The sequence below is a fragment of the Lemur catta genome, chromosome 12, assembly GCF_020740605.2.
Source record: "Lemur catta isolate mLemCat1 chromosome 12, mLemCat1.pri, whole genome shotgun sequence".
NCBI classification, from domain to species: Eukaryota; Metazoa; Chordata; class Mammalia; order Primates; family Lemuridae; genus Lemur; species Lemur catta.
The window spans coordinates 54,758,134-54,783,535 of NC_059139.1; the positions used below are offsets into that span (position 1 = coordinate 54,758,134).

General features: G+C 35.1%; 1 protein-coding gene across 2 annotated transcripts in view; it reads right to left on the minus strand.

The window, feature by feature from the left end:
* EDIL3 (EGF like repeats and discoidin domains 3) overlaps window positions 1–25,402 on the minus strand; it is a 388,195-nt gene that overhangs the window by 222,138 nt on the left and 140,655 nt on the right. The window contains exon 3 of one of the 2 annotated variants that reach the window (XM_045565716.1): window positions 22,119–22,148. The exons of the other annotated variant lie outside the window; for it this stretch is intronic. Coding sequence (XP_045421672.1) covers window positions 22,119–22,148 — 30 coding nt within the window. The remainder of the gene's footprint in view (window positions 1–22,118; window positions 22,149–25,402) is intronic. 2 annotated transcript variants of the gene reach the window in all.

Consider the following 25,402-nt stretch of genomic DNA (forward strand, 5'->3'; position numbering starts at 1 on the left):
GTATTAAAGTTGGAAAACCTATGTAACATCAAGCAATTAAAAATTTATGTTAAAATATTTAAGAATAAATTTGTGACTACCACGTTTGCTTCGTTAAAATAAAGAGCTATCTTATAATGTGCTTAAAATATTGCTTATCTCTGTTTTTTCCTCTCTCCAGAACATAAAAACATATCACATTTAAAGTAGCATAAACATTATTATAGTTGTTGCCTAAATTTTTACCCAGAACTCATTACTTAGAACATACATAGTTTCTGCTAAAATCAAGGTTAGCCCCATCCTTATTGAATTGTATTGGCTGAGGCTTTGAAAATATCTATAGGCTTTTTGTATAGTATCTGTTCTGCTTCATTGAGTAAGCTCTGATTTCATCATTATATTTTATAACCAATTTTTAATCCAAGAAATGCAAAATATTACAGCTGCAAGAATAAATATTCCACCCATCCTTATGAATCTTTCATTATAAATTAACATATTTATTTACTTAAAACTTGCAGATCCAGAAAATACCAACATAATTCATTGTACATGTATTTAGGACATCTATTTTCACTGTTATAGTAGGTTGAATGGTGGCTCCCAAAAGATATGTCCATATCCAAATCCCTGGAACCTGTGAATATTATATTTGAAAAAAATATTTTTGAAGATGCACTTAAGTTAATGTTATCTTGAGATGGAATCATCCTAGATTACCCAGATGGGCCCTAAATCCAGTGGCAAGTGTCCTTCTAAGAGACAGAAGAAGAACAGATACAGAAAAAAGTGGAGATGAAATTAAGATGGATGCAGAAAATGCAATGACGTGAACACAAGTCCACAAAGCCAAAGAATGCCGACAGCAACCACAAACTGGAAGAGGCAAGGAAACACTATCCTCTGGAGTCCTCAGAGGGAGTATGGTCTTGCTGACACATTGATTTCAGACTTCTAACCTCCAGAACTGAGAGAGAATAAATTTGTGGTGTTGTAAGCCACCAAGATTGTAGTAACTTGGTAGGGCAGCTTCAGGAAACTCATATAGCTACAGATAGTCCAAGTGATTAGGGGATGATATAAATCAAGGGATGTGACTGATCTGACTACAATTTTTGTACAAGTGCAAGACGATACAGTACCTACATAAGGGTACAATTAATAGAATGTAGTTTACATATTTTATATATGTGAAACCACTATGTTCTTTTGATTTCTCTCTCTTTTTTGCTGTATGATCCCAAGGAATGAAGTTACTTTTACAGATATTTATTTATTGATCATTAAACAGGTATCGGTTCCTAATTTTGTCTTCATCATTGCTGGGAATGCAATGGAAGGGTGAGTCACAGCCAAGAATGAGTCCCCATTGCTGGTGGAGCAACAATTCCAATCACATCCACTACATTATAAAGGAACTCAAATCCCTTTACGAATGGAAACTATTGCCTCTTTAACCTCTATTTTATCCCTTTTTTCATATTCACAGAAACATGATTTACTTGGAAGGGAGTAGTGGAGAGCTTGTGATCTCCTCAGTCATGCTAATCCCAGTTTCCTGCCACAGAAAACATTCCTCACAGATGCATAAATGAGATTTGGAAAATGAGAAATCACTTTACAGCAGATAGAAGATGTAAGACCAGAAACTAGTATGAAAGGCTGGATAGGTTTTAGAGTTCTAAAAAGGAAAGGAAAGCATGCTCTACACAGACAAACCTGGATTAAAGCTTTGAGGTGAGAATGAGCACAGCATGTGTGACCTGGAATAGAGGAGACTACCCCACCTCCTATGGAGAAGCAGCTTGGATGTTCTGGGTCATAAAAACCAGGCACAGGTTTCATGGAGTGAAAGGAAAGAATAGCTTAAGGGGCCAATTTTTATTGGTTCTCTTATTTCCAGAATAAGAATAAAATTAAGTGTCAAATAATAGTTTTACCTCTCAACCTCCCACCACCCACCCAAATATCAGAGAGCACTAGTGTGTTGGGTGACGGAAACAAAACAAGACTGAAAAAAGATCACAGTCTGGAAACTTAAATTACTTAAAAATATTCTAATCTCTCTCTTCTACAGCTCTACAAATCCTGAGAAATCTCAAAAGTATGACAACTTGTTTAAACATTCGGGCCAAAGAATATCAGACTAGGAATTATCATATTATAGGAATTCAACAGGGATCAGAATTTTCAGTGGTTTTTTGATGATCTTATAAATAAACCTTAGTGTAAAACTTACTGTGTTTAGATAGGCAAAGATGCAGAATGTTAAAATGTTTCTGGAAAGAAATTCCTATCCATTTACTTTCTAATCATTCTTATTTTAGCTTTGTTTTTCTAAGGAGCTGAGTACTTGCACAATTTCTCCTAATACATTTAAATACTAAATTATGGCATGAAATAGTTTCAGAGGGCCTCAGTCTTAGACAGGCATTATAGATCCTTTGAAGAACATCTCAAGCCTTGGCACAAACTATTGCCTAATATGTACAGTGGTTTTAATTCTTTGTTTATATTTTTGAGAACCATATTGTTCATTCTTTTCAAAAGCCTCTGGTAAGCTTTAAAAATAATCAACAATGTTATAAAGTTTTTAAACATTGGATTAAAAAACGGTATACTTTCTAATTTATATTTATGTTTCCTTCTAGAAAACGGGAAAATTCGCTGAACAGATATGGAGTCCATCTAAATCTATCTAAATCTTGGCGAATTCTAGCGGTTGGAAGATCTGGTTCTGATAAATATCTTTTTTTTTTTTAAGGTAACTTTCAAGAATACTAAATCCAGGTATATTTTATTTTTAATTACTTAAAGACATAAAAAATCTACTATCGAGGTAATCTTGAAAATAAAATTACTTGAAGATGTCTGTGAGCTTAATGAGGCATGATTCAATAACAAAGCAATGAGGACTTTATTTTATTAAAAAAAATTGCCCTTTCCTAACTCCTCTTGGACCTCTGTAACTCAGAAAGCCAGGTGGACCCACAGGCTGCCCCTGCCCACATGTGCCCAGTGTTACACTGTGAGCTTCCTCCTTCCCCCACCCCTCCCACTCTTGTACCCATACCCAGCACTAGATGGTGGTGGTTGTCATGTTTGAGGCATCTGCACTGCTATGATTTCCTGCCAGTAATTACTAACAATGGCTAAATTACTGGCTTTGTTAGAACACTACACTGAAAGAATTACTAAGCAAAAGTATTCTATTCTACTGCAACAAAAGCAGAAAAACAAAGATTGATGTAATGGTCTTTTTTTTTTTTTTTGCTAAGGAATTCAAATAATATCGTTGTCCCTCTGTATTTGTGAAGGATTCATTCCCACTGATGCCACAATCCACGGATGCTCAAGTCCCTTATATAAAATTGTGTAGCATTTGCATGTAACCTATGCACATCCTCCCATATAATTTAAATCATCTCTAGATTACTTATAATGCCAAATACAATGTAAATGCTACGTATATGGTTGTTATACTGTATTGGTTTTTATTTGCATTACTTTTTATTGTTGTATTGTTATTTTCATTGTTTGTTTTTCCCAAATATTGTCAATCCCAAGTTGGTCGAATTCATGAATGCAGAACCGACAGATAAGGAGGGCCGATTGTAATTTAACAATTCTTTAAGATTCTTATAAAATTATTGAGGTTACCCTTTTATTTACTTATTTATTCAGCAGGAAAACATATCTATCATTACTCTTCTCTTTGTATCATGTTATGAGGAAGAACTACTATGTGTGTTCCTCGGTTAACAGTGCTTTAAAATCAGCGTAAAATCAGTATGGCTTAACTTATTCATTAATCCAATCACACAACAAATATTTATAAAGCATCTACCGTGTAGCAAACACTGGTTTTAGCAGGTGGAGATTCAGTAGTGAATAAAATAGACAAAATAAATGCCAGCCCAAACCAGTTCGCATTCATCCTGGGCAGAAATAAGTGAGATACATAAGTATTATAAGGTATACAGAGATTTAAAAAAGAAGCATTAATATTATAATAAAAAACAAAGCAGGGCAAAAGACTATGACAACGTGGAGAACATGTGAACTTTTTACAGACAAAGAAAAGGCCTTTCTTGAGAATGCACCTTCAGGTGAAGACACGGAGGTCATGACTGAGTAAGCATGGAGTTATCTACCTGAGAAGCCCATCAGGCAACGATCTTTGGGTGAAAAGTCCTGCCTAAGACAGGAATGTTTCCAGGGCTTGTGCTTCAGTTTGCTTTATTGAAAAGGAAGGCGAGGGCGGCAGTAGCAGGAATCGAAGTCTGGGAGGTAATGGAGAAAGGTGAATATAACAAACATAGAGTTTCTATCCTAGATCTACTAGACGGTTAGACGAGAGGTACTAGAGGGCTTAGGGCAGAAGAGTGATGGGAGGTCACAGCCTTGTGAAGGAATCACGCCGTCTGCTCTGTCAAAGAGAGACTGCACAGGGGCCTTGGGTACCAGCAAGATCAGTTAGGAGGCTTCTACACAATAATCCAACTGTGAGAAGGACGGTGCCTTGGACCATCTGACAGATTTTGTATTTATTTTCGAAGACAAGGTTAAAAAGATCTGGTGGACTGGATGGAGAGGGTGTCCTCAAAGTAGACCTTAAAGATTTTGGCTTGAGCCAGTGACAGACAGGAAGACTGGATTACGGAAGAATATATTTAACAATGCAAATGCTTCATGTGGATGAAGGCAGAAAGTGGGATTTTCATTTTCTATTTTATTATTCTCCAAAATGCCTATAAGGTCCATAAACTACTGTAGTAATCAGAGAGGCATTTAAAATAATATACAGAATTTTACACGTTATTATGTACAATTTATAATGTATGCATAACAAAAAACTTGAATAACTCTGTATAACTTTTGCAATTAAAAGAAATATGTGACATTTAAAACTTTTCATAAATGGGTCGGGGAAAATGGTGATTAGTGGTGGCCTCCTGACTCACTGTTCCCAGAGAGGGAGGGGGAGCACTCGGCCAGCTGCACAGGAGTGGATCCCTTCTCCCCAAGAACAGTGTTGTGAATCTGCAGAGAGACAGTGTGGGTCACGCAGCGCAGGCAAGAAGGTGAAAGAGACACGTTCACAAAGACTGGGAAGTGCGAGAAATGCAACAGGGAAAAGAGCCGCGCGGGAGGGTCGATCTGACCCACAGGAGGATGCCCAGTCACCCCACAGACCTCCACACCCACTCCGGGACGCTCTGGAAGTCAGTGCAAAGTCGTGGCATGGGACGGCAGGCACTGTGGAGAGGAGCAGGAAACATTCTGAACTCTCCAGTGCTTGGTGCTGGGACCACACTGGGCCGGGGAGGGACTGGTCTGAGCGGTTACTTCCCGTGACCGTGACCGTGCAAAGGAGTGCGGAGACGGGCACCTTGCCTCTGGTGGTCAGCTGGACCAGAGCACAGGAGGTGGACGCCGAAAACGGAGTTTTGCCACTGGAAACCGCTGGCAATTTAGCCAGCTCGGGGTGGGACAAAAAGAGCAGCGCCCTCTGCTAGGCAGAAGGGAGACTGTGGGGCTGTGATGCCTAAGTGACAGCCGGTGGCCTGTTGATTCAGCTCACTGGCCTGGCTTCTGCCAACTCTTGAATGGTCACCCCCAACGTGAGCTCTCCAAGGGCGGGCAGCCGCCACCTTTGCGGTCCCCAGCCCGGAGAAGCTGCTGAGCAGCGGTTTCAGGCAACACCCTTCCCCCAGTTCAGGGACTTTTGTGCCAGGTGCAGCAAACCCCGCCTTTGGAGGAGGGGAGGAGCAAGGCAAGCCTCTTTCTCTGAGTGACAGGTGTGAATCTGCAGGACTGTGGAGCCGAAGAAACAGCGGCCTGTTAATTTGGCCCGCTGGACTGCATAGGCCATCTAATAAGAACATAATCCAAGGCTTGCTCTGCGGGTCCCAGCGGCCTCCAGCATTGGGGTTTGTGGTCAGGGAAGGAAAAACCTGGCCAGAGACCTCAGCAATTGCACCAATTGACCCCTCCCACCAGGAGCAGCCTCCCAAGTGCCATGGAAGAGCCATGACTAACATATTAGCGGCTACCCCTAGCGGCCGGTCAAGCAACCGTAGAAGTACACACACCCAGGCTTGTGCATCCCACCTGCGATCTATCTTGCCCCTACAGCCACCTTAAAGGGGAACAGGGTTCAAGCACCTCAGGAGTGGCAAGGCCCCGCCCAAAGATCAAGGCACTCATATAACCCATCAGGGGGACCAGAGCGTACCACAGAGACATCAGATTACCTTGATAACCAGCTACTCCACGCAAACTATAATAAACGACACCGAATGTAACTCTATAGCTTAACACACTGCCCTCCATCTCAAGCTATTAGAGAAGAGTGGAGTCATACCCACAAGAGCAATCCACCAGCTTGGAGCTTAAGCTGAGGGTCCAAACTCAATAACCTCCATTGGCAAGAAGTAATGAAAACAGGTCACAGGTAACCCAACTTGCTAAAATACCCCTAAGTCAATACAGGACCAGCGCACCTCTCCCCAACACTGTCAAGGAATGACACTTGGGGACTTGGTAAGAGGGCCATAAACCAGTCATAGCAACCCCAGTTCTCAACCAAGAAGCTTCATAAGAAAGAATCAGTAAAAGAATGAAGGAATCGTGAAAGATCAGAGAGAAAATCACCCCCAAAAGAAATCATCAGATCCTCAACAATGGATACCAACTTAAGTGAAATGATTAAAATGATGGTGGAAGAATTCTGAATATGGATTGTAAGAAAAATCAGTGGAATTAAAGAAAAAACAGAAACCCAACACAAAGAAGCCACAAGAACAATACAGGAGATGAATGAAAAATTCTCTTAAGAAAATTCAAGTATTGTGAAAGAACCAAACAGAAATACTGGAAATGAAAGAGGCATTCAAGGAACTACAAAACACAGTGGAAAGCCTTAAGAATAGGGTGGATCACGCAGAGGGAAGACTCTCAGAGCTTGAAGATAATGCCTATGTGCTAAATAAATCAGATGAAGAGAAAGAACACAGAAGCAAAAGACATAAACAAAACATACAAGAAATGTGGGATTATGTATAGAAACCAGACATAAAAATTATAAGCATCCCCAAGAGAGAAGAAGAAAATAAACAAGGGCTGGAAAATCTATTTCTTGGAATAATGGAGGAAAACTTACCTGGTCTGGCCAGAAATCTAGATATCCAGATACAAGAAGCACACAGAAATCCTGGGAGACTCAATGCGAAAAGGCAATCACCATGTCTGTAGAGGACATTTCGGGCCATATGTGGCCTGGACCTAAAAAATGTCCCTGAAAACGTCTCCTTATTATTTTGTCCCAAAAACATACCTATAGACTTACATACAAGCCAGGGCGCCCTGACCCTACAAACAGGAGGGACTAAAACATTCAAAATACAAACATCTACCCTCCAGAGACAAAACGACAAAAAATAAAACATACTAAAAATAAAGACAATATAAAAACAAAAAAATTACAATGGGACAATTACCAAACAAACTATATTAAAAATAAAGACACTACAACAAAAAGACACTACAGTCTTATACCGTCTTTATATATATTTGTCTCTTTGTCTCTATATTCTATATTCATTCCTCAATTCTATATAACAGACCACGTCAACGTCACATAGTTATTAGGATGACCAAAGTAAACACAAAAGGCAAGTCTTTAAGCAATAAGATGAAAACAGCAGATAACCTATAAAGGAAAACCTATCAGACTAACTGCAGACTTCTCAACCGAAACCTTACAAGCCAGAAGGAACTGAGGACCCATCCTCAATTTTCTAAAAGGGAGAATGGCCAACCTAGAATTCTTTATCCGACAAAACTAAGCTTCATACATGAGGGAGAAACAAAGACTCTCCCAGACAAGCAATCATTGATGGAATTTGTGAAGACCAGACCTGCCCTACAGGAAGTACTCAGACCTGCATTATACACTGAACAGTGCAACAGACACCCACCAAAGTAAAATCACTCAAGAGTTAAAGTCCGGAACACTGATTACACCATGGCTCGAGATGTAAAACAAAACAATAAGAATTATTCAACAGTATGAACAGAAATCTACCCCAAATATCAATTATCTCAGTAAATGTGAATGGCTTGAATTGTCCACTGAAGAAACATAGACTGGCTGAATGAATAAAAAAAAACAGAAGCCAAGTATCTGCTGTCTCCAGAAAACACACCTTACCCACAAAGACGTTTCCAAACTCAAGGTCAAGGGTTGGAAAACACACTTCCAGGTGAATGGAAACAAAAAGAAAGCTGGCATAGCTATTCTTATATCAGATAATGTAAACTTTAAAACAGCAAAAGTAAAGTAAGACAAAGAGGGTCACTATATACTGGTGCAGGGAATAATCCATCAAGAAGATGTAACAATTCTTAATAATTATGCACCCAACACAAGAGCACCCAGATGCATAAAGCAAACCCTGATTGATCTCAATAACATGATGAACAGGAATGCCATAGTATAGCTGGGGATTTCAATACCACAGTGAGTGAACTGGACAGATCCTCCAAGCACAAAATAAGCAAAGAAACAATGGACTTAAATAAAGCACTAGAGTAAATGGGTCTAACAGGTATCTACCAAACATTCTGTCCAAATAAAGCTGAATATACATTCTTCTCATCAGCTCATGGAACTTTCTCCAAATTAATCACATCCTATGACACAAATCAGAGCTCAATAAAATTAAAAAATAGAAATTATACCATGTATCTTCTCAGACCAAAGTGTAATAAAATTAGAGATCAATTCCAGCAGAAACACTCACCACTTCAACAAAGTCATGGAAATTAAACAATCTATTGCTGAATGACTGTTGTGTCAAACAGGAGATCCAGTTGGAAGTCAAAAGATTCTTTGAACTAAATGATAATGGAGACACAAGTTATCAAAATCTGTGGATACAGCAAAAGCATCCTTGAGAGGAAAACTAATAGCATTAAATGCCCACATCCAAAAGATAGACAGTCACAAATCAACAAACCAATAAATCATCTCCAGAAACTGGAAAAGGAAGAGCAAATCAATCTTAAACTCAGGAGAAGAAAAGAAATAACAAACATCCGAGCAGAACTAAATGAAATTGAGAATAAAAGAACTATACAGAAGATTAATAAAACCAAAAGTTGTTTTTTTGAAAAGATAAACAAAATTGACAGCCCTCTTGCTAGATAGACAAGAACTAGAATGGAAACGACTATAATAAGCTCAATTAGAAATGAAAAAGGAGGGGTCACTATAGACATCACGGAAATACAAAACATTATCTTTGAATACAATAAAAATCTATTTAGCCAAAAAATACAAAACATGGAAGAAATGGACAAATTCTTAGAAACACACAACCTCACTAGGCTCAACCAGGAAGACACTGAATTCCTGAACAGACCAATATTAAGCACAGCAGTTGAAGCAGCAATTAAAAATGTTCCAACAAGAATAATTCCTGGACCAGATGGGTTCACACCTGAATTTTATCAAACTTACAAAGAAGAACTCATACCTATATTTCAGAAGTTATTCCACAACATTGAGAAGGATGGCATCCTCCCCAACTCATTCTACGAAGCCAGTGTCACTTTGATACCAAAGCCAGGAAAGAACACAACAAAAAAAGAAAACTACAGATCAATATCCCTCATGAATATGGATGTAAAACTCCTCAATAAAATATTAGTAAACCAAATTCAACAGCAAATAAAAAAAAAATAATTCATCATGAGCAGGTGGGCTTTATCCCCAAGATGCAAGGATGGTTCAACATATGCAAATCTATAAAAGCAATACACCACATAAATAAAAGCAAGAACAAAGACCAAATGATTTTCTCAATAGTTGCAGAAAAAGCATTTGACAAAATCCAGCACATTTTTATGATAAAAACTCTTAACCAAATAGGCATAGATGGGTAATACCTTAAAATTATTAAAGCCATATATGACAAACCCCTAGACAATATCATAATGAACGGGGAAAAATTGAAAGCATTCCTGGTTAGAACTGGAACCAGAGAAGGTTGCCCACTATCTCCACTTCTATTCAACATAGTGCTGGAAGTCCTTACCAGAGCAATCAGACAATAGAGGGGAATTGAGAGTGTTCAAATGGGGGCAGAAGAGGTCAAACTCTCACTCTTTGCTGACGATATGATATTATACCTAGAAAATCCCAAGGATTGCACCAAGAGACTCCTGGAATTGATAAATGAATTCAGTAAAGTTTCATGATACAAAATCAATGCACAGAAATCAGTGGAATTCATATATGCCAATAACTGTCAAGATGAAAATCAAATCAAATCAAAGATGCAACACTTTTCATAATAGCATTAAAGAAAATTAAATATTTAGGACTACATTTAATGAAGGATGTGAGAGACATATATAGGGAGAACTATGAACCACTGAGAAAAGAAATTGTAGAAGATGTAAACATGTGGAAAACCCTACCATGCTCATGGATTGGCAGAATCAATATTGTTAAAATCTCCATACTACCTAAAGTGATCTACAAAATGAATGCAATCCCTATCAAAATGCCATCATCATTCTTTACACATCTAGAAAAAATAATTCTACACTTCGTATGGAACCAGAGAAGATCTCAGATAGCCAAAGCAATCTTAAACAAAAAGAACAAATTGGGAGGCATCAGTCTACTAGACTTTAAGCTTTACTACAAGGCTATAGTAACCAAAACAGCTTGGTACTGGAACGAGAACAGACATATAGACCCTTGGAACAGGACAGAGAACCCAGATATAAAACCATCCTCATATTGTCATCTAATCTTTGACAAAGCAGACAAAAATATACATTGGGGGAAAAAAATCCCTATTCAATAAATGGTACTGGGAAAACTGGATAACCACATGCAGAAGATTGAAACTGGAGCCCCACCTCTCACCTCTCACAAAAATTGACTCACGATGGATAACAGACTCAAACCTAAGGCATGAAACCTTAAGAATTCTAGCAGAAAATGTTGAGAAAACTCTTATAGACTTCAGCCTGGGCAAAGAATTTATGAAGAAGACTCCCAAAGCAATCACAGCAGCAACAAAAATAAATAAATGGGACCTGATCAAATTAAAAAGCTTCTGCACAGCCAAGGAAACTATCATTAGAATAAATAGACAACCTACAGAATGGGAGAAAATACTCTCATGTTACACATCTGATAAAGGGCTGATAACTAGAATCTATATAGAACTTGAGAAAATTAACAAGAATAAATCAAACAACCCCATCAAAAAGTGGGCAAAGGACATGAACAGAAACTTTTCAAAAGAAGAGGGAATAACAGCCAGCAAACATATAAAAAAGTGCTCAACATCTCTAATCATCAGGGAAATGCAAATCAAAAACACAATGAGATACCACCTAACTCCAGTGAGAATGGCTTTTATCAAAAAGTTCCTAAATAACAAATGCTGGTGTGGATGTGGAGAGATTGGAACACACTGACACTGCTGGTGGTACTGCAAATTAGTACAACCCCTGTGGAAAGTAATTTGGAGATATCTCAAAGAGCTAAAAATAGAAATACCACTTGATCCAGCAATCCAACTACTAGGCATCTACCCAAAGGAAAAAAAGACATTCTATAATGAAGACATCTGCACTAGAATGTTTATGGCAGCACAATTCACAATTGCAAATATGTGGAAACAACCTAAGTGCCCATCAATACATGAGTGGATTAATAAAATGTGGTGTATATATATATCATGGAATATTATTCAACCACAAAAAACAGTGGTGAAATAGCACCTCATTATATTATCCCAAATAGGGCTGGAGTCCATTCTTTGAAATGAAGTATCACAAGAATGGAAAAACAAGCATCACATGTACTCACCATCAAATTGGTACTAACTAATCAACACTAAGGTGCTCACATGGAAGTAATAGTTATCGGGTGTTGGTCAGGTGGGGGGTTGTTGACAAACTCACAACTAATGGGTAGGGAGTGCACTGTATGAGGAAGGGCACACTTTTAGCTCTAGCTTGGGTGAGGCAAAGGCATTATATGTAAACAAAATGTTTGTACCCCCATAATATTCTGAAATAAAAAAAATTAAAACAATAAACCACACTTTTAATAAAAGAAAACTTTTTATAAATGAATAAAAAGGCAGAGTTTGTTGCAGTAGAATAAATCCAAGGTTTTCCAGAGGAGACTGAATGTGAATCTTGATTCTATTACTTATTATGTTACCTTGGACATGTTTCTTAACATGCTTTAAAATTCAGGGTTTCCTCTTTAAATTATATATATGTGTGTCTGTGTAAAATACATATAGGTATTTAGCAGTATTTCTTTGTTGTGAAAATTATATAAAACATGTTACATAGAGTACTCAACATATTAACTGACTAAAAAATCATAATCAAAATCACAATAATATTAACATAGCAAACAATAATGAAAATAATGAAAGTAAAAATAACACCTGAGATTCCCTGTTTAGTTCTTATAGGATGAACATTATTGTGGTAAGCCCTTTACACATATCACCATGTTTGATTATTACAGCAAACCTCTAAGGTGAGTGCTATTATCATCCCATTCTACAGATGAGAAAAATTAAACTTGTAGAAGGAAAATACTTTATAGGCAGTAGACAGCTATTTATTGGAGGACAAAAGCACCTAAAGGTATAGGTTCAGACCTGCAAGTCCATGGGGTTTTATCCTATCCATCATGACCCACAAAGTTTAATGCTTTCCTTGTGCCAACAAATCCTAAAATACTAATACTTCTTCATACTCTTACTGGATTTAATTTGAGTATAAATCCCAGGACAGCAAAAAAAATTGACCCAGATAATTGGAGAGATAGCCTTGATGACAAATATAACCAGTGCATGGAGGACTAAAAATTAAAGAAGCCTCTAAGTCCCCAAACATGGGGTGGGTGGACATTCATTATTATTAACCATTGGAAATAATGTTTGACCTATTTTTCTCTTTAATAGATTTGCTGGAAAACAAAATATTTGGTTTATATATTTTCCTGGCTTTCTGTGATGGTTAAATTTTATATGTCAATATGGTTAGGCTATGGTGCCCAATTGTGTGGTCAAATACTATTGTAGATGTTTCTGTTAAAGTATTTTGCAGATGTGGCAGATCTACAATTGATTGACTTTAAGTAAAAAAGATTGCCCTCAATAATACACATGGGCCTCATCCAATCAGTTGAAGGCCTTATGAACAAAAACTGAGACGTCCCAGAGAAGAAGAGACTTTGGCTCAAGACTGTAACACAGAAATCCTGCCTGAGTTTCCAGCTTCTCTGCCCTATAAATTTTAGACTTTCCAACCCTCACAATCATGTAAGCCAATTCCTTAAAATATTTTTTTATTTTATATATACACATATATTATTCACACACACTCCCATACACATATGCACATACACAACATTCTTTTGGTTCTGTTTCTCTAGAGAACTGGAAACCCTGACAAACTCTCCTTTTCTGTTTATAACTATATATATATATATATATACACATACACACACATATATACACATACACACATATACACACATACACACACCTTTATTACTTTAGTAATAGTGTCTTTATCACTATTTTTTTTAACTTTGATGCTTTTCCAGTGTTTGATCGTAACATTAACTAGGGTCTAATTTTTGGCTTTTCTCCTAGCATTCTAATGATCAACAGCACAATATGTATGTATTATTAATTAAAATAAAATCATGAAATTTCTACAAACATTTAATCAAAATTTGATTTATACCTCTAGGGCTATCTTTCAACAATATAATAAAAGTTTCAAAAAGTTGAATTTTTAATGCAGCAGTGACATATATATAAAGATTACATCACTCATTTTTTCCAAAGCTTAAAAATTTGACTAAATACGAATGGTTATTCTCTACCTATTTTCAACATAAAATTATTATATTTCATCTATAGGTCATGATAATTTTTATTTCTAATACGAAAATATCAACCTGATATAACCTAACTAACAGAACTATTTAATACTCTTAGGAATGATTTAGACAATGCAGTTTAACAATTCTGTCAGTTTTTGAAATGTGAGAAAGGAGGATTATAGTCAGCAGTACCTAAGAAGTAAGGCTGAGTAAATTTAGTAGTTCCAGTAGAAATAGATCATTAAAGTTCAAAAAGGAAAGATCAGTACAGAACAGATAATGCATATGCAGTTTTGGCAAACATGAAAAATTATGTTTATGCACATGAGGAAAACAAAGTTTATGGTGAAGCAGGGATTTTAAAAGCAACAATGTATAACCCTGCACATATGAATATAAACTTTAGTATTATTGAGCTATGCACCAACTTTATTTCACAACAATCAGATTTCCAGGATCTCATAGAATTTTTATAAAATAATATAACATACCAAGGTATAGGAAAATAGCCATGGGGATACTTGAAATGACAAAGAGGTGTTATACCTGTCACTTCTAGTTGACTTCCCTGATTGTTGACCTAGTATGCATTTCCTCCTTTCCCTTCTTAAGGAGAAGCCTGATTTTTGTTCATGCATCTTCACCTCAGCCACACAGCTCATCATCTTCAGAGTACACTAAAATCAACTAAAATCAACCTCATGCTCCAGGAGAGAGTTTTGATTGGCTGATTTTTTTCTCAAGGGTGCCAGAAGGGATCTAAACCTGTCCAATATGAGTGATCTCAGGACTCTTGTGTTGATGTATTTCCGTACCCTTTCCGGTCATGGATAAGGATGGATCTAGCCACGGTAGCTGTTGTTGCACAAATCACAACCACAAAGGAATCCAGTTTTAAAATGGAGATAAATTTTATACCACAGAAGATAGAAAAGAAAGATAGGGGAAAGAAAAACAAAAACCAGACATTTAGTGGCATCACTGAGCCACCCATTGTCAATTCTGTGAGCCAATAAAATCCCTTATTATTTACTCAAGATTAAATTGGCTTTTCTGTTATTTACAAGTAAAGAATCATGTCATAATAAATAATAATTATATATTGCTAGATATTAACATATGCTAATGAAGATATGATGGTTTCAAGCTGTATCGTGAGAGATTTTTAGTTATTTTATTTGAAAATAAAATTGTATTAGTTTAACTGTTTATTTCAAGTCCAGATTTAAACATTTAAACTTTGGAGGAAAGATGATAGATGATATAACTATATCTATACTCATAGACATGTGGGTAAAAATATTATTTGTCCTTCCTGTGATAGTTGAATTCTTAAACTTGTCTAAAGATAACTATATGGAGTATACATTCTCCCAAATTCCCTACCGGTACCACAATCCTATTCTACAACAAAGTTTATCTTAGTAAAAATATATCAATATATAACAGGAATTTAAATTATACTTTTTCCCATAGTTCAAGATCACTATCACATGCTTTTCAATAACAAAGTCTTATTTTGTAAAATAAAAAGTACTATTTGGTCTTTTCACTAATGTCTTTGTAAATCGACCAAAGCCAAATCTTCAGAAGCAATGATTTCTTCCCAATTCCACTGAGAATCGATAAATAATTACTTTTTCTGAATTTTTAGATATTATAGCAACAAATTTTTCGGGTTTTATATATTAAATTTTAATATTTAACCCTGCTTAAATATATTTATGAACACAAACATACTTGATAAAATAATTAGTAAAGTTGCTCCAGGCACTAGAGGGAAAATATGTACTTCTCTATAAAAAGGGAGATAAATTTGTAATAAATATAAGGCAACTGAAAATGAAGATGTGAAGCGCTATTTCAGACCCCAAGGAAATAAAGTACTGAGATCAGAATGCAAAAGCAACTCTTGTTCATCAGAAAATAATATGGTAAGATATCATTTCTTTTCAAAATGTATGAGTTGTAGAATAATTGAGCATAGTCAGCAAGCAGAATTAACTCCACAAGAAAACAGGAACAAAACCAAAAGAATAAACGGAAGTAATGTTTTTGTAGGACTAAAACTGAATATTTCAAAAGTTAGAAAAAAATGTCTTATCACTCTGTGTCCTATATATATATATGTAAAATATATGGTTTATTTATTAATAGTTTTTAATTTGCTAATATAAAACTACTGCTTCAAATCCTTACTACCAGTAGTAGAATGCTACTGGCCAGTATTCTATTATTAATGCTTGTATATGTATAGATTATTAGTGTTCTTAGGTATGTTTCCTCAATAGCCAAACTGGTAATTTAAATAATTAAACATATCAAAAGATTTAGAAGAAACTGGCAAAGACGTGGAAGAACTGGTGTGCTGAGTCATCACTGTCTTCATCTCTGGACATCACAGTGTTCACAATGAGTCTTTTATAAACTACTGTATCCAGGTGGTGACCTCTATCATCACTACCAGTTGGGAGAAGCTCTTAAGAGGTCAAATACACAGTTTTTTACATTTAAGTAAATTATGAAAATTATAACTTTATAAATATATGAAGAACAGTATGGCTTTTGCAATTTGGTGTTTTAACATAGCTATAATTGTCCAAAAGATTTTACCTTTTGGATAATGGCCATACTAACAGGTATGAGGTACTATCTCATTGTGGTTTTGATTCGCATTTCACTGATTGCTGAGTACCTTTTCATATACCTGTTGACCATTTCATTGTTTTTGGAGAAAATGATGTCTATTCAGGTCCTTTACCTACTTTTGAATTGGTTTATTTATTTATTTTTCTATTAAGTTGTGGAGTTCCTTATATATTTTGGATATAAACCCTTATCAGATATAGGATTTGCAAATATCTTCTCCCAATCTATAGGTTATCTTTTCATTTTGTTGATTTTTTCTTTTGCTGTATAGGAGCTTCTCAGTTAGGTGCAGTCCACTTGTTTATTTTTGCTTTTGCTGCCTGAACTTTTGGTATGACATCTAAACAATCATTGGCAAGGCCAATGTCAAGGAGCTTTTCCCTGATGTTTCCTTTCAGGAGTTTTATGGATTCAGGTCTTATATTTGTCTTCAATTTGTTTCAAATTGATTTTTGTTTACTGTGTAAAATAAGGATTCTGGGAATCCATGTACACTGTTGGTAGAAATGTAATCTTGTGCAGCCGCTATGGAAAATAGTGTGAAACTTCCTCAAAAAATTAATGTAACTACTTTATGACCCAGCAATCCCTATTTTGGATATATGCCTAGAAGAAATGAAATCAGCACCTCATAGAGATATCTACACACTCATGTTCACTGCAGCTTTTATTCATAAGAGCCAAGAAATGGAAATGACCTAAATGTGCATTGATGGATAAATAGATAAGAAACTTAGACAATGGAATCTTATTCAGCCTTAAAAAAGGAGATCCTGATATTTGTGACAACATAGCTGAAACTGGAGGACATTATAATAACTGGAAAAGCCAAAATGAAGAAAGAAAAATATTGCATGATGTCATGTATATGTGGAATCTAAAAACAAAAAGTTAAATACATAGAAATGGAGAGTAGAATAGTGCTTACTGGGTGTAGGGTAAGGGATATGAAAAATGTGGGGATGTGTAGGTTAAAGGGTATAAAGTTTTAGTTACACAGGATGAATAAATCTAGAGATCTAATGTACAGCATGAGAACTATACTCAATTATATGTGTTATATAATGGAAATTTGCTAAGACAGTAGAGCTTAGATGGTCTTACTACACACACACACACACACACACACACACACACAGAATAATATGAGGTGATGAATATGTTAATTTGCTTAACTATAGTACTCATTTCACAATATATATGTGTATATCAAAATTTGACAATGCCAAAAAAACATATACTGGGGAAAAGAATCCCTATTCAGTAAATGGTGCTAGGAGAATTGGATAGCCACATGCAGAAGACTGAAACAGAATCCGTACCTTTCACCTCCCACAAAAATCAACTCATGGTGGATAACAGACTTAAACCTAAGGCATTGAACTATAAGAATTCTAGAAGAATATGTTGGAAAACTCTTATAGACATTGGCCTAGGCAAGGAATTTATGAGGAAGACCCTAAAGGCAATCACAGCAGCAACAAAAATAAATGAATGGAATCTGATCAAATTAAATCTATTTTTTTAAAGTATATTAGTGAATACAGTAGAACAGTTCAGAAACTATAAAGAAATGATTATTGCTATAATCCCATAAGCAGATTCTGAAGGAAATTCCAAAAGGTGTTTCTGAAAATTATTTAAGCAGTAAGAATATAATTGGATTAAATATATCACCTCTAAAGGTGACTCGTTTAGAGGTACAGCATTTGTTAAGACTGCTTAAAAAATATGAATCACAGTAGTTTATAATTAGATCTTGGAATATAACCTAGCTTGAAAGAATTTCTAGTAGAGTTCATTGATGTGTTTTATACTCGGTAAAATAAGATGTTTAAATACCTGATCGTAGGATTCAACTAGGATAGCTCAAAGAAAGCTTCTGGTAGTTATAGAAGCAGGTGTTAAGTGAAGCTGCCCTTGTAACTGAGATGTTACAAAATATGGTCCTTTAGGCTAGTTCCTATCAGAGCATTAAGAGCTGAAAATAATTAACAAGCAGATGTTTTATAATCAATAAGGGGATGCATGCCTACTATTAGAAATGCAGATGTGATATATTAAGCATCTCCTCTACAAATCAACAGAAAAAAAAAACCAGTTATGAAGCACTTGCTATTTGCAAGGCAATTTAGAGATTCAAATAAAAGAAAATAGGCACATATGAACAAATAACCAAAGACAATGCTATTTTTTAAAGTGTAAGAATATTTTTATTTTTAAATTTATTGTATTTATTAAATCTAAAGACAGTTATATGGGAACAAAATGTAGGCGTCACTTATCTGTTTTAGTGATGGCAGTCTTCAACAATTCAAAATATAAGGCAAATCAAATATGCTATATTATAAAAAGAAAAGCTCATATCATTCTGTAACATTACAACATAAGTAAAATTCTATCTAATATCTAATTAATTTTCTCAGTGTTATTTCTTGTCTTCCTGATTTTTTTCATGCTTTATGCTATCTGAGATAGAAATCTTCTTATTTTGTTTAAAAATATTTTTAAACAATGAGCACATGTCATGATTATTGAATTATAATTTATCCAATTCTATGTAACTGTGGAATAAAAACAACCAAGATTTGTCATACAATACCCATACATTGAAACATTTACTAAATAGTATCACTGAGTTGTAGTATCTACTTGGGACCTACAAATTTTAAATAAATCATATATGGATTTTTTCAAAAAATACAATTTTTAAATTCAATTTTCATACATTCACAACTATTAATCAGGAGCCTAGGAGTATTTGGCAGTAAAAATAAAAACCCTCATTCACTTTATTATTTTTTCTATTATTATACTTGAGAAGTGGCTTATCTCCTATTAGAAAAATTAAATTATTTAATTTAAACAAATTAAAGTATGTATTTAAAGAATTACTGTCCAACTATGATGACAATCTGAAGGAAGTGTATGAACCTGGTAAAGACACCAGGGGCGAACATATGAAAAATGAATTAATGTACAATTTTTGTGGTAAATAAAAGATCGCATTTCACTGATAATTTAAACAGAGCAGAGAAATAACAAGACAGAAAGATAAGTTAAAAGAGGGTCACAAAATGAGTCTGAGCTTGGCAAATATCACTCTGCATAATAAATTCTATTGATGAAAGGAGATGAGAGTAAATACAGGGAATATTAATATCACAGTGAATATATTAAGAGTAGCAGTTTTAAATTAAAGGTATATATTTGATAAATATTACTGAAAAAGACACATAAACAGAACAATAAACATTCCATTAAAAATTGTATTGAAAAATTGGGGGAAGGAGGTACTAAAAAGAAGTAAAGAAATCACAATCCATTTTCTACAATTATTCATATTCCTTATGAAATCAATTCTTTGCACCTCTCATAACATTTTATCAAAAGTTTTAGTACAACTACCCTATAAAACTCCTTTTATTATATAGTTTGATAAAATTAAAAGGAAAACAATTAGTTCCCATTGTCAGTTTTTACGTAAAAGGAATGTCTGTCTGCCTTACTAAATGACAATTTCTCAATGTTAATATAATCTGTATGTGAAATTTACAGCTAAAGTATTCCTTAAGAGCACATTTGTTCGATTTTAAAAGTCTGTGCTAAAATCACAACAAAAACATCTGCTCAGATCTGAAAACAAAAGTATTTTTAAAACAATTTAATCTCTATGATCAGATCTCTCTGGAATAAGATGAATATCTGGAGAAAAATGTTCAGTTGCATTTGACAAAAAGACCACAGTAAGCAGAGAAGTTATTAAAATAAATTTAGAATAAGAAAAGTATACCAAGAATAGTTACATTATAGTTAAATGTAATTTACACTGTGTTACCATTAATCCCCATCATGCAAAATAACAATTATTTTTCAATGGCACCAACATTGCTTGGCAAGCAACATAGCAAGCTGTGGAATGCAAGCATACAGGAGGAATGAGACTAAATTGGGCTAGAAAACAATGGGTGGTGTCAAGGATTGACACTCAAAGAGAAAATTAAATTAAGGTTGAGAAATACAGTCTTTGGGCAACGCTGTAAACAGCAAGTCCTCATAATCAGGACAAAAAGAAGTCAGAAACTAGGCAAAGGAGCCTGAACGACAGTTGAGTTTGCTATTGAGTCATGGGATTAGGTTGCTCCTGAAAACAGGCTACATGTCACTGATCAGAGTGGGAGAAAATGAAAGGAGTTCCTATCGTCCAAATCAGGTTATAGACTATCTAACAATATTATAAAAGTGAAACATCAATTGAGAGTTTATCTGAATCGGTTATTCTATTACCAAGGCAGTTATAGTTATATGGAGTATCAAGCAATATGACATTTCTATATCCTTGGAGCTTATCAAAGAAATGTGTACGATGCCTGTTTTGTTTTCTGCCACTACAATTTTGATATTTTGAATTTATTCTTATAGGTAAATTCCTTTCTAGTTTTGCAGGGATATAGAAGTCATGAAGTCAGGCTAGTTGAAACAAGTTACATCTATGAATTGAACTGACACTACCATGTATCTGAGTTCTAATAACTAGGCTACTTCCCTGCCTTCCCACATAAGCAAGCTCCACTTGGTCCATTAATTTCAGTGACCTTTTCCTGCTCTTGTCTCTCAGGACTAACTCCTTTCCTCAGTTACTAAGAAGGAATCCATCTAGTGCTGAGGTCTTATCTTTTCACACCAACCTCTAACAACGACTTCTAAATGCCTGCATTTCAGGGCTTGTCTTGTTTTTCCTGATGTTGTCAGTCTGCTAGCATAGGTCTTTCCTTAATTGCTAATCAAATGGGCTGTGCTTCCCATTTTATCCTTATAAGTATGTCTGGTCTTTAGTCTTCTGTCATATCTCTTTAATGTGTCGCGCTGTCATGGAACCATGTTGAAAGTACCATGCCTTCTCCATTTGCATTAATCATAGTACATGGTTCAGGCCCAAGCCTATCTTTAATAAATGCTAATTATCTGGATGAGGAACTGAGTCACAATGCCAAGTTGTAGGACCATTAAATTATAATTGTAAAAATTAAATTTTTTCAATAAAATGAGTGAGGCAAACATAATCTTTACCCTTAAACTTAAATGATTAGCATGTTTGATGCCAGTTATGTATCTGATAATGCCATATTGTCTCATAGAGGGTTATATTTCTCAGTTTGTTTTGTCATTTTCCTCCGTTTTGATCTTCCTATCTTCCTTTATCATTCTTTTTATTGTATTATTTTTCTGCATTTTCTCCATGTTCTCATTTTCCAATTTTCCTTATTTTTTAATATTGATATGCCATTGTGTGTTATGTTTTCCTCTTTATTAGCTCATTTTCAATTCTTTTCCCTCTTTTTTTTTTTTCAAAACTCTTAACCAATATCATTTAGTCTGGCGTAGCACAGTGGACCCAAGAAATAAAAAATAAATAAATAATTAAAACTGCCAGTTTTCTGGTTGAAACTTGAAAAAATGTACTCCAAAAGGTTGAATATCCATTATTAGAAGTATAAATTAAATAGGAATAAACTTTACAACATAGGAACTTTACCTGCCAAAGTTGGCTCTTCTTCATCTGATGCTATGATAAGAGGAAAGGAGGTGAAGTGGGGAGAGGGCAAGGGTGGGCATAGAAGAAGGGGGAAGAGAAAAGGGGAGAAGGGAGAGAAAGAGAGAAATTGAGATTGAACATAAATATGTTCCACATTTCCAAACAATGACTGCAAGCCCTTGACTTGCAATTTTGTCTATACATTAGAAATCTGTCATTATCTAATAACAGATTAATATTTACATTAAATTAAAATTCATATGCTGTTATACTTTAAAATATGTATTTATTAGAAATGAACATTCAATTGTATGAATGTGATTTTTTCTTTCCCTTTGAAAACAATATTGACCTTGGTTAACTTGAGTGTAAATTATTATACATTACTATAATATTTAAAATATGAATTGTATGTAACATATATGTAACCAACCATTAATTTTCTATTTAGCAAAGAGGGGTTAAAAGGCATTGTAGATGGTCCAAAGTTGTGTTCCATGAGATATAAGATGGAAGTTATAAGAAAAGAGTTATCAAACTTTAGAGTGACTCAGAATCACTCTGGGCTTTTCATAAATAATGAAAATTCTACTTCTCTCTCTCTCTCTCATTCTCTCTCTCTGTCACACACACTGTAACTCATAAACTGTAACTCATAAAAGTGTGAATCATTTTGATTCTTGCTTTAAAAGGTAGGAATGAGAGCAGCAAGACTCCAAGGGTGATAACCTACTTCTCTGTGTACGAAGAGGAGGGAGCACAACAATTACAACAGTGGGGGAAAAAAAAAAGTTTATCTGAAGTAGCTTCACAACTTTCCCTAGAATCCACCTGTTCATCTTTATACATTCAGAAACACTCTGTGAGGAGGTATTTCTGCTATGTGCACAAGTGTGGTTTACCCAGAATATTACCATTGAATTACATGACACAAGCCAGTACTATTTCACTTGATTCATGAAGTTTTAAAATAAAAATTTACTCAGCTGAATTGCTTATAAAGCACCTTTGTTCTCAGCTGATTCGTTAATCAAGGTACACTGTGTAGCCAGGGAGCAGTCTCCACTATTTTCTGTTAAGGTTACATCTGCACAGAGTACACATTAGACAAGCTTACTTTGTGTCCTGACAGTATTTTCCTCTCACACTGTTTGGCTTGTCTCCTTGGCATATAAAGAAACAGAGAAAGCAAACACAGTTGGCATGCATGGCATGGAGAACATAAATATTTAAAAAGCTGTTTGATGCTTTATCATATCCAAAATATAACATGTTCAAAGAGGAAAATTTTTTGGTAGTTCACGGGAATTCCCTTTTAGGAAAATACTATTAGGAGCCTGTAGAGTGCTGACTTAGATGGATCATTGTTAATAAAAGTCTGGAGATTCAAAATCGAAAAAAAAAAAAAAACACCTTAAACTTATTGGCGGTCACTTTACTCATTTAATTCACAAAGTAATCAATTAAATGAAAATTACTCTCATCTGCTAGAGGAAAATACAGAAGTTCAGAATGACTGAACAATTTGTTTAAGGTCAGCTTGAATCTGAGCGCTTGTCACTGTGACTTTAAAATCAAATTCTGTCCATTATGCCCTGTTGTCTCACAAAGTGCTGATTCAATGTCTACTTAGGAGAGAAAGGAAAAAACTAGATGACAAGGAGTTTATTAAAATTCACTCACTACTATTTACAAGGGTTGGGTCATGGATGAGGACTGGCTATATTCCTGATAATGTTAGTTAGACTTAAGCATAGGGGAAAAAAGAAAGAAAGAAAACAAAACTGATATTGGGGCTGAAGAGAAAAATCCCTTCAAAAAATGGATTTCTTTGTGGGAAACTTTTTCATGTTCCTTATAATACTGAGAGAGACTAGAGACGTAGGAAGGTGAGATCCTGACTATGTGGTTCAACAAAACTAAGGAAGTGATGTCTAAGGAAGAAAGATTAGAAATGCTAAGATTATATTCCTCCATTATGTGTATGTAAGCAAGAAATTTTAGGAAGGACAGCAAGTACAGAAATAAAGACAATTCCAAACTTATAAGTGTCAGCAATTATTAACAGAACCTTTTAAAGCCATAGCCTATAGGGCAAGCAGTGCACTAACCTACATTTGAGCTTGCAATATGTGGAAGCATCTTTGTAACACATCAGCAATACAGAGTCAGCAGGTACCCAACTTTGCATAGAGCTCTATATCTATGCAATATCTACTTAGTAATGCTTCCTTGTAATATATAGATGTCACTAATCAATATTCTCACTATTAAAATACACACACACTCACAAAGACATATACACAAGGGTTAGTATTGGTATTAATTCACTGTTATAGTTATCTCTGTAGCAGACAGCTTTGTATGCTAACTGCATTACTGAACAAAACATCATGAACTATTAACAGGTGGTAACTACAGCCCCAGAGTGAAAATAAACCTTAAAGTGGGCATTAGTTGCCTATTTAATGACATTTCAGTAAAACAATTATCATTGAAGGTACTGTCATGCTACCCAAATGATTCTTCACTCTTTCTCTTAGAAGTCATAAAATTAGCAATTAAAAAAAATATGAGTCTGTGCCACATTTAGACTCCTCTAATTGTGGAAATTAAAACATATACACCAAGAAAAGTAAAAATAAAGAAACTAATAAATAACTCTTTATTAATCTACCTAGTCAGCATTTAGAAGGATATACTGAAATTATGGTGATGGTAGGAAAACAGACAGTAAAGAAATATACCTGATACACATCTAATATACAGAATTTAAGTGTAGTCCTCCCATCACCCATAATAGAATCATCCTAGGTGTTTGACAAAGCAGACAAAAACATACACTGGGGAAAAGAATCCTTATTCAATAAAGGGTGCTGGGAATATTGGATAGCCACATGTAGAAGACTGAAACAGGATCCGCACCTTTCACCTCTCATAAAAATCAACTCACAGTGGATAACAGACTTAAACCTAAGGCATGAACTGTAAGAATTCTAGAAGAAAATGTTGGAAAAACCCTTATAGACATTGGCCTAGGCAAAGAATTTATGAAGAATACCCCAAAGGCAATCACAGCAACAACAAAAATAAATAAATGGGACCTGATCAAATTAAAACGCTTCTGCACAGCCAGGAAAACTATCACAAGAGCAAACAGACAACCTACAGAAAGAGAGAAAATATCTGCATGTTACACATCTGATAAAGGGCTGATTACTAGAATCTATATAGAACTCAGGAAAATCAGGAAGAAAAAAATCAAACAACCTTATCAAAAAGTG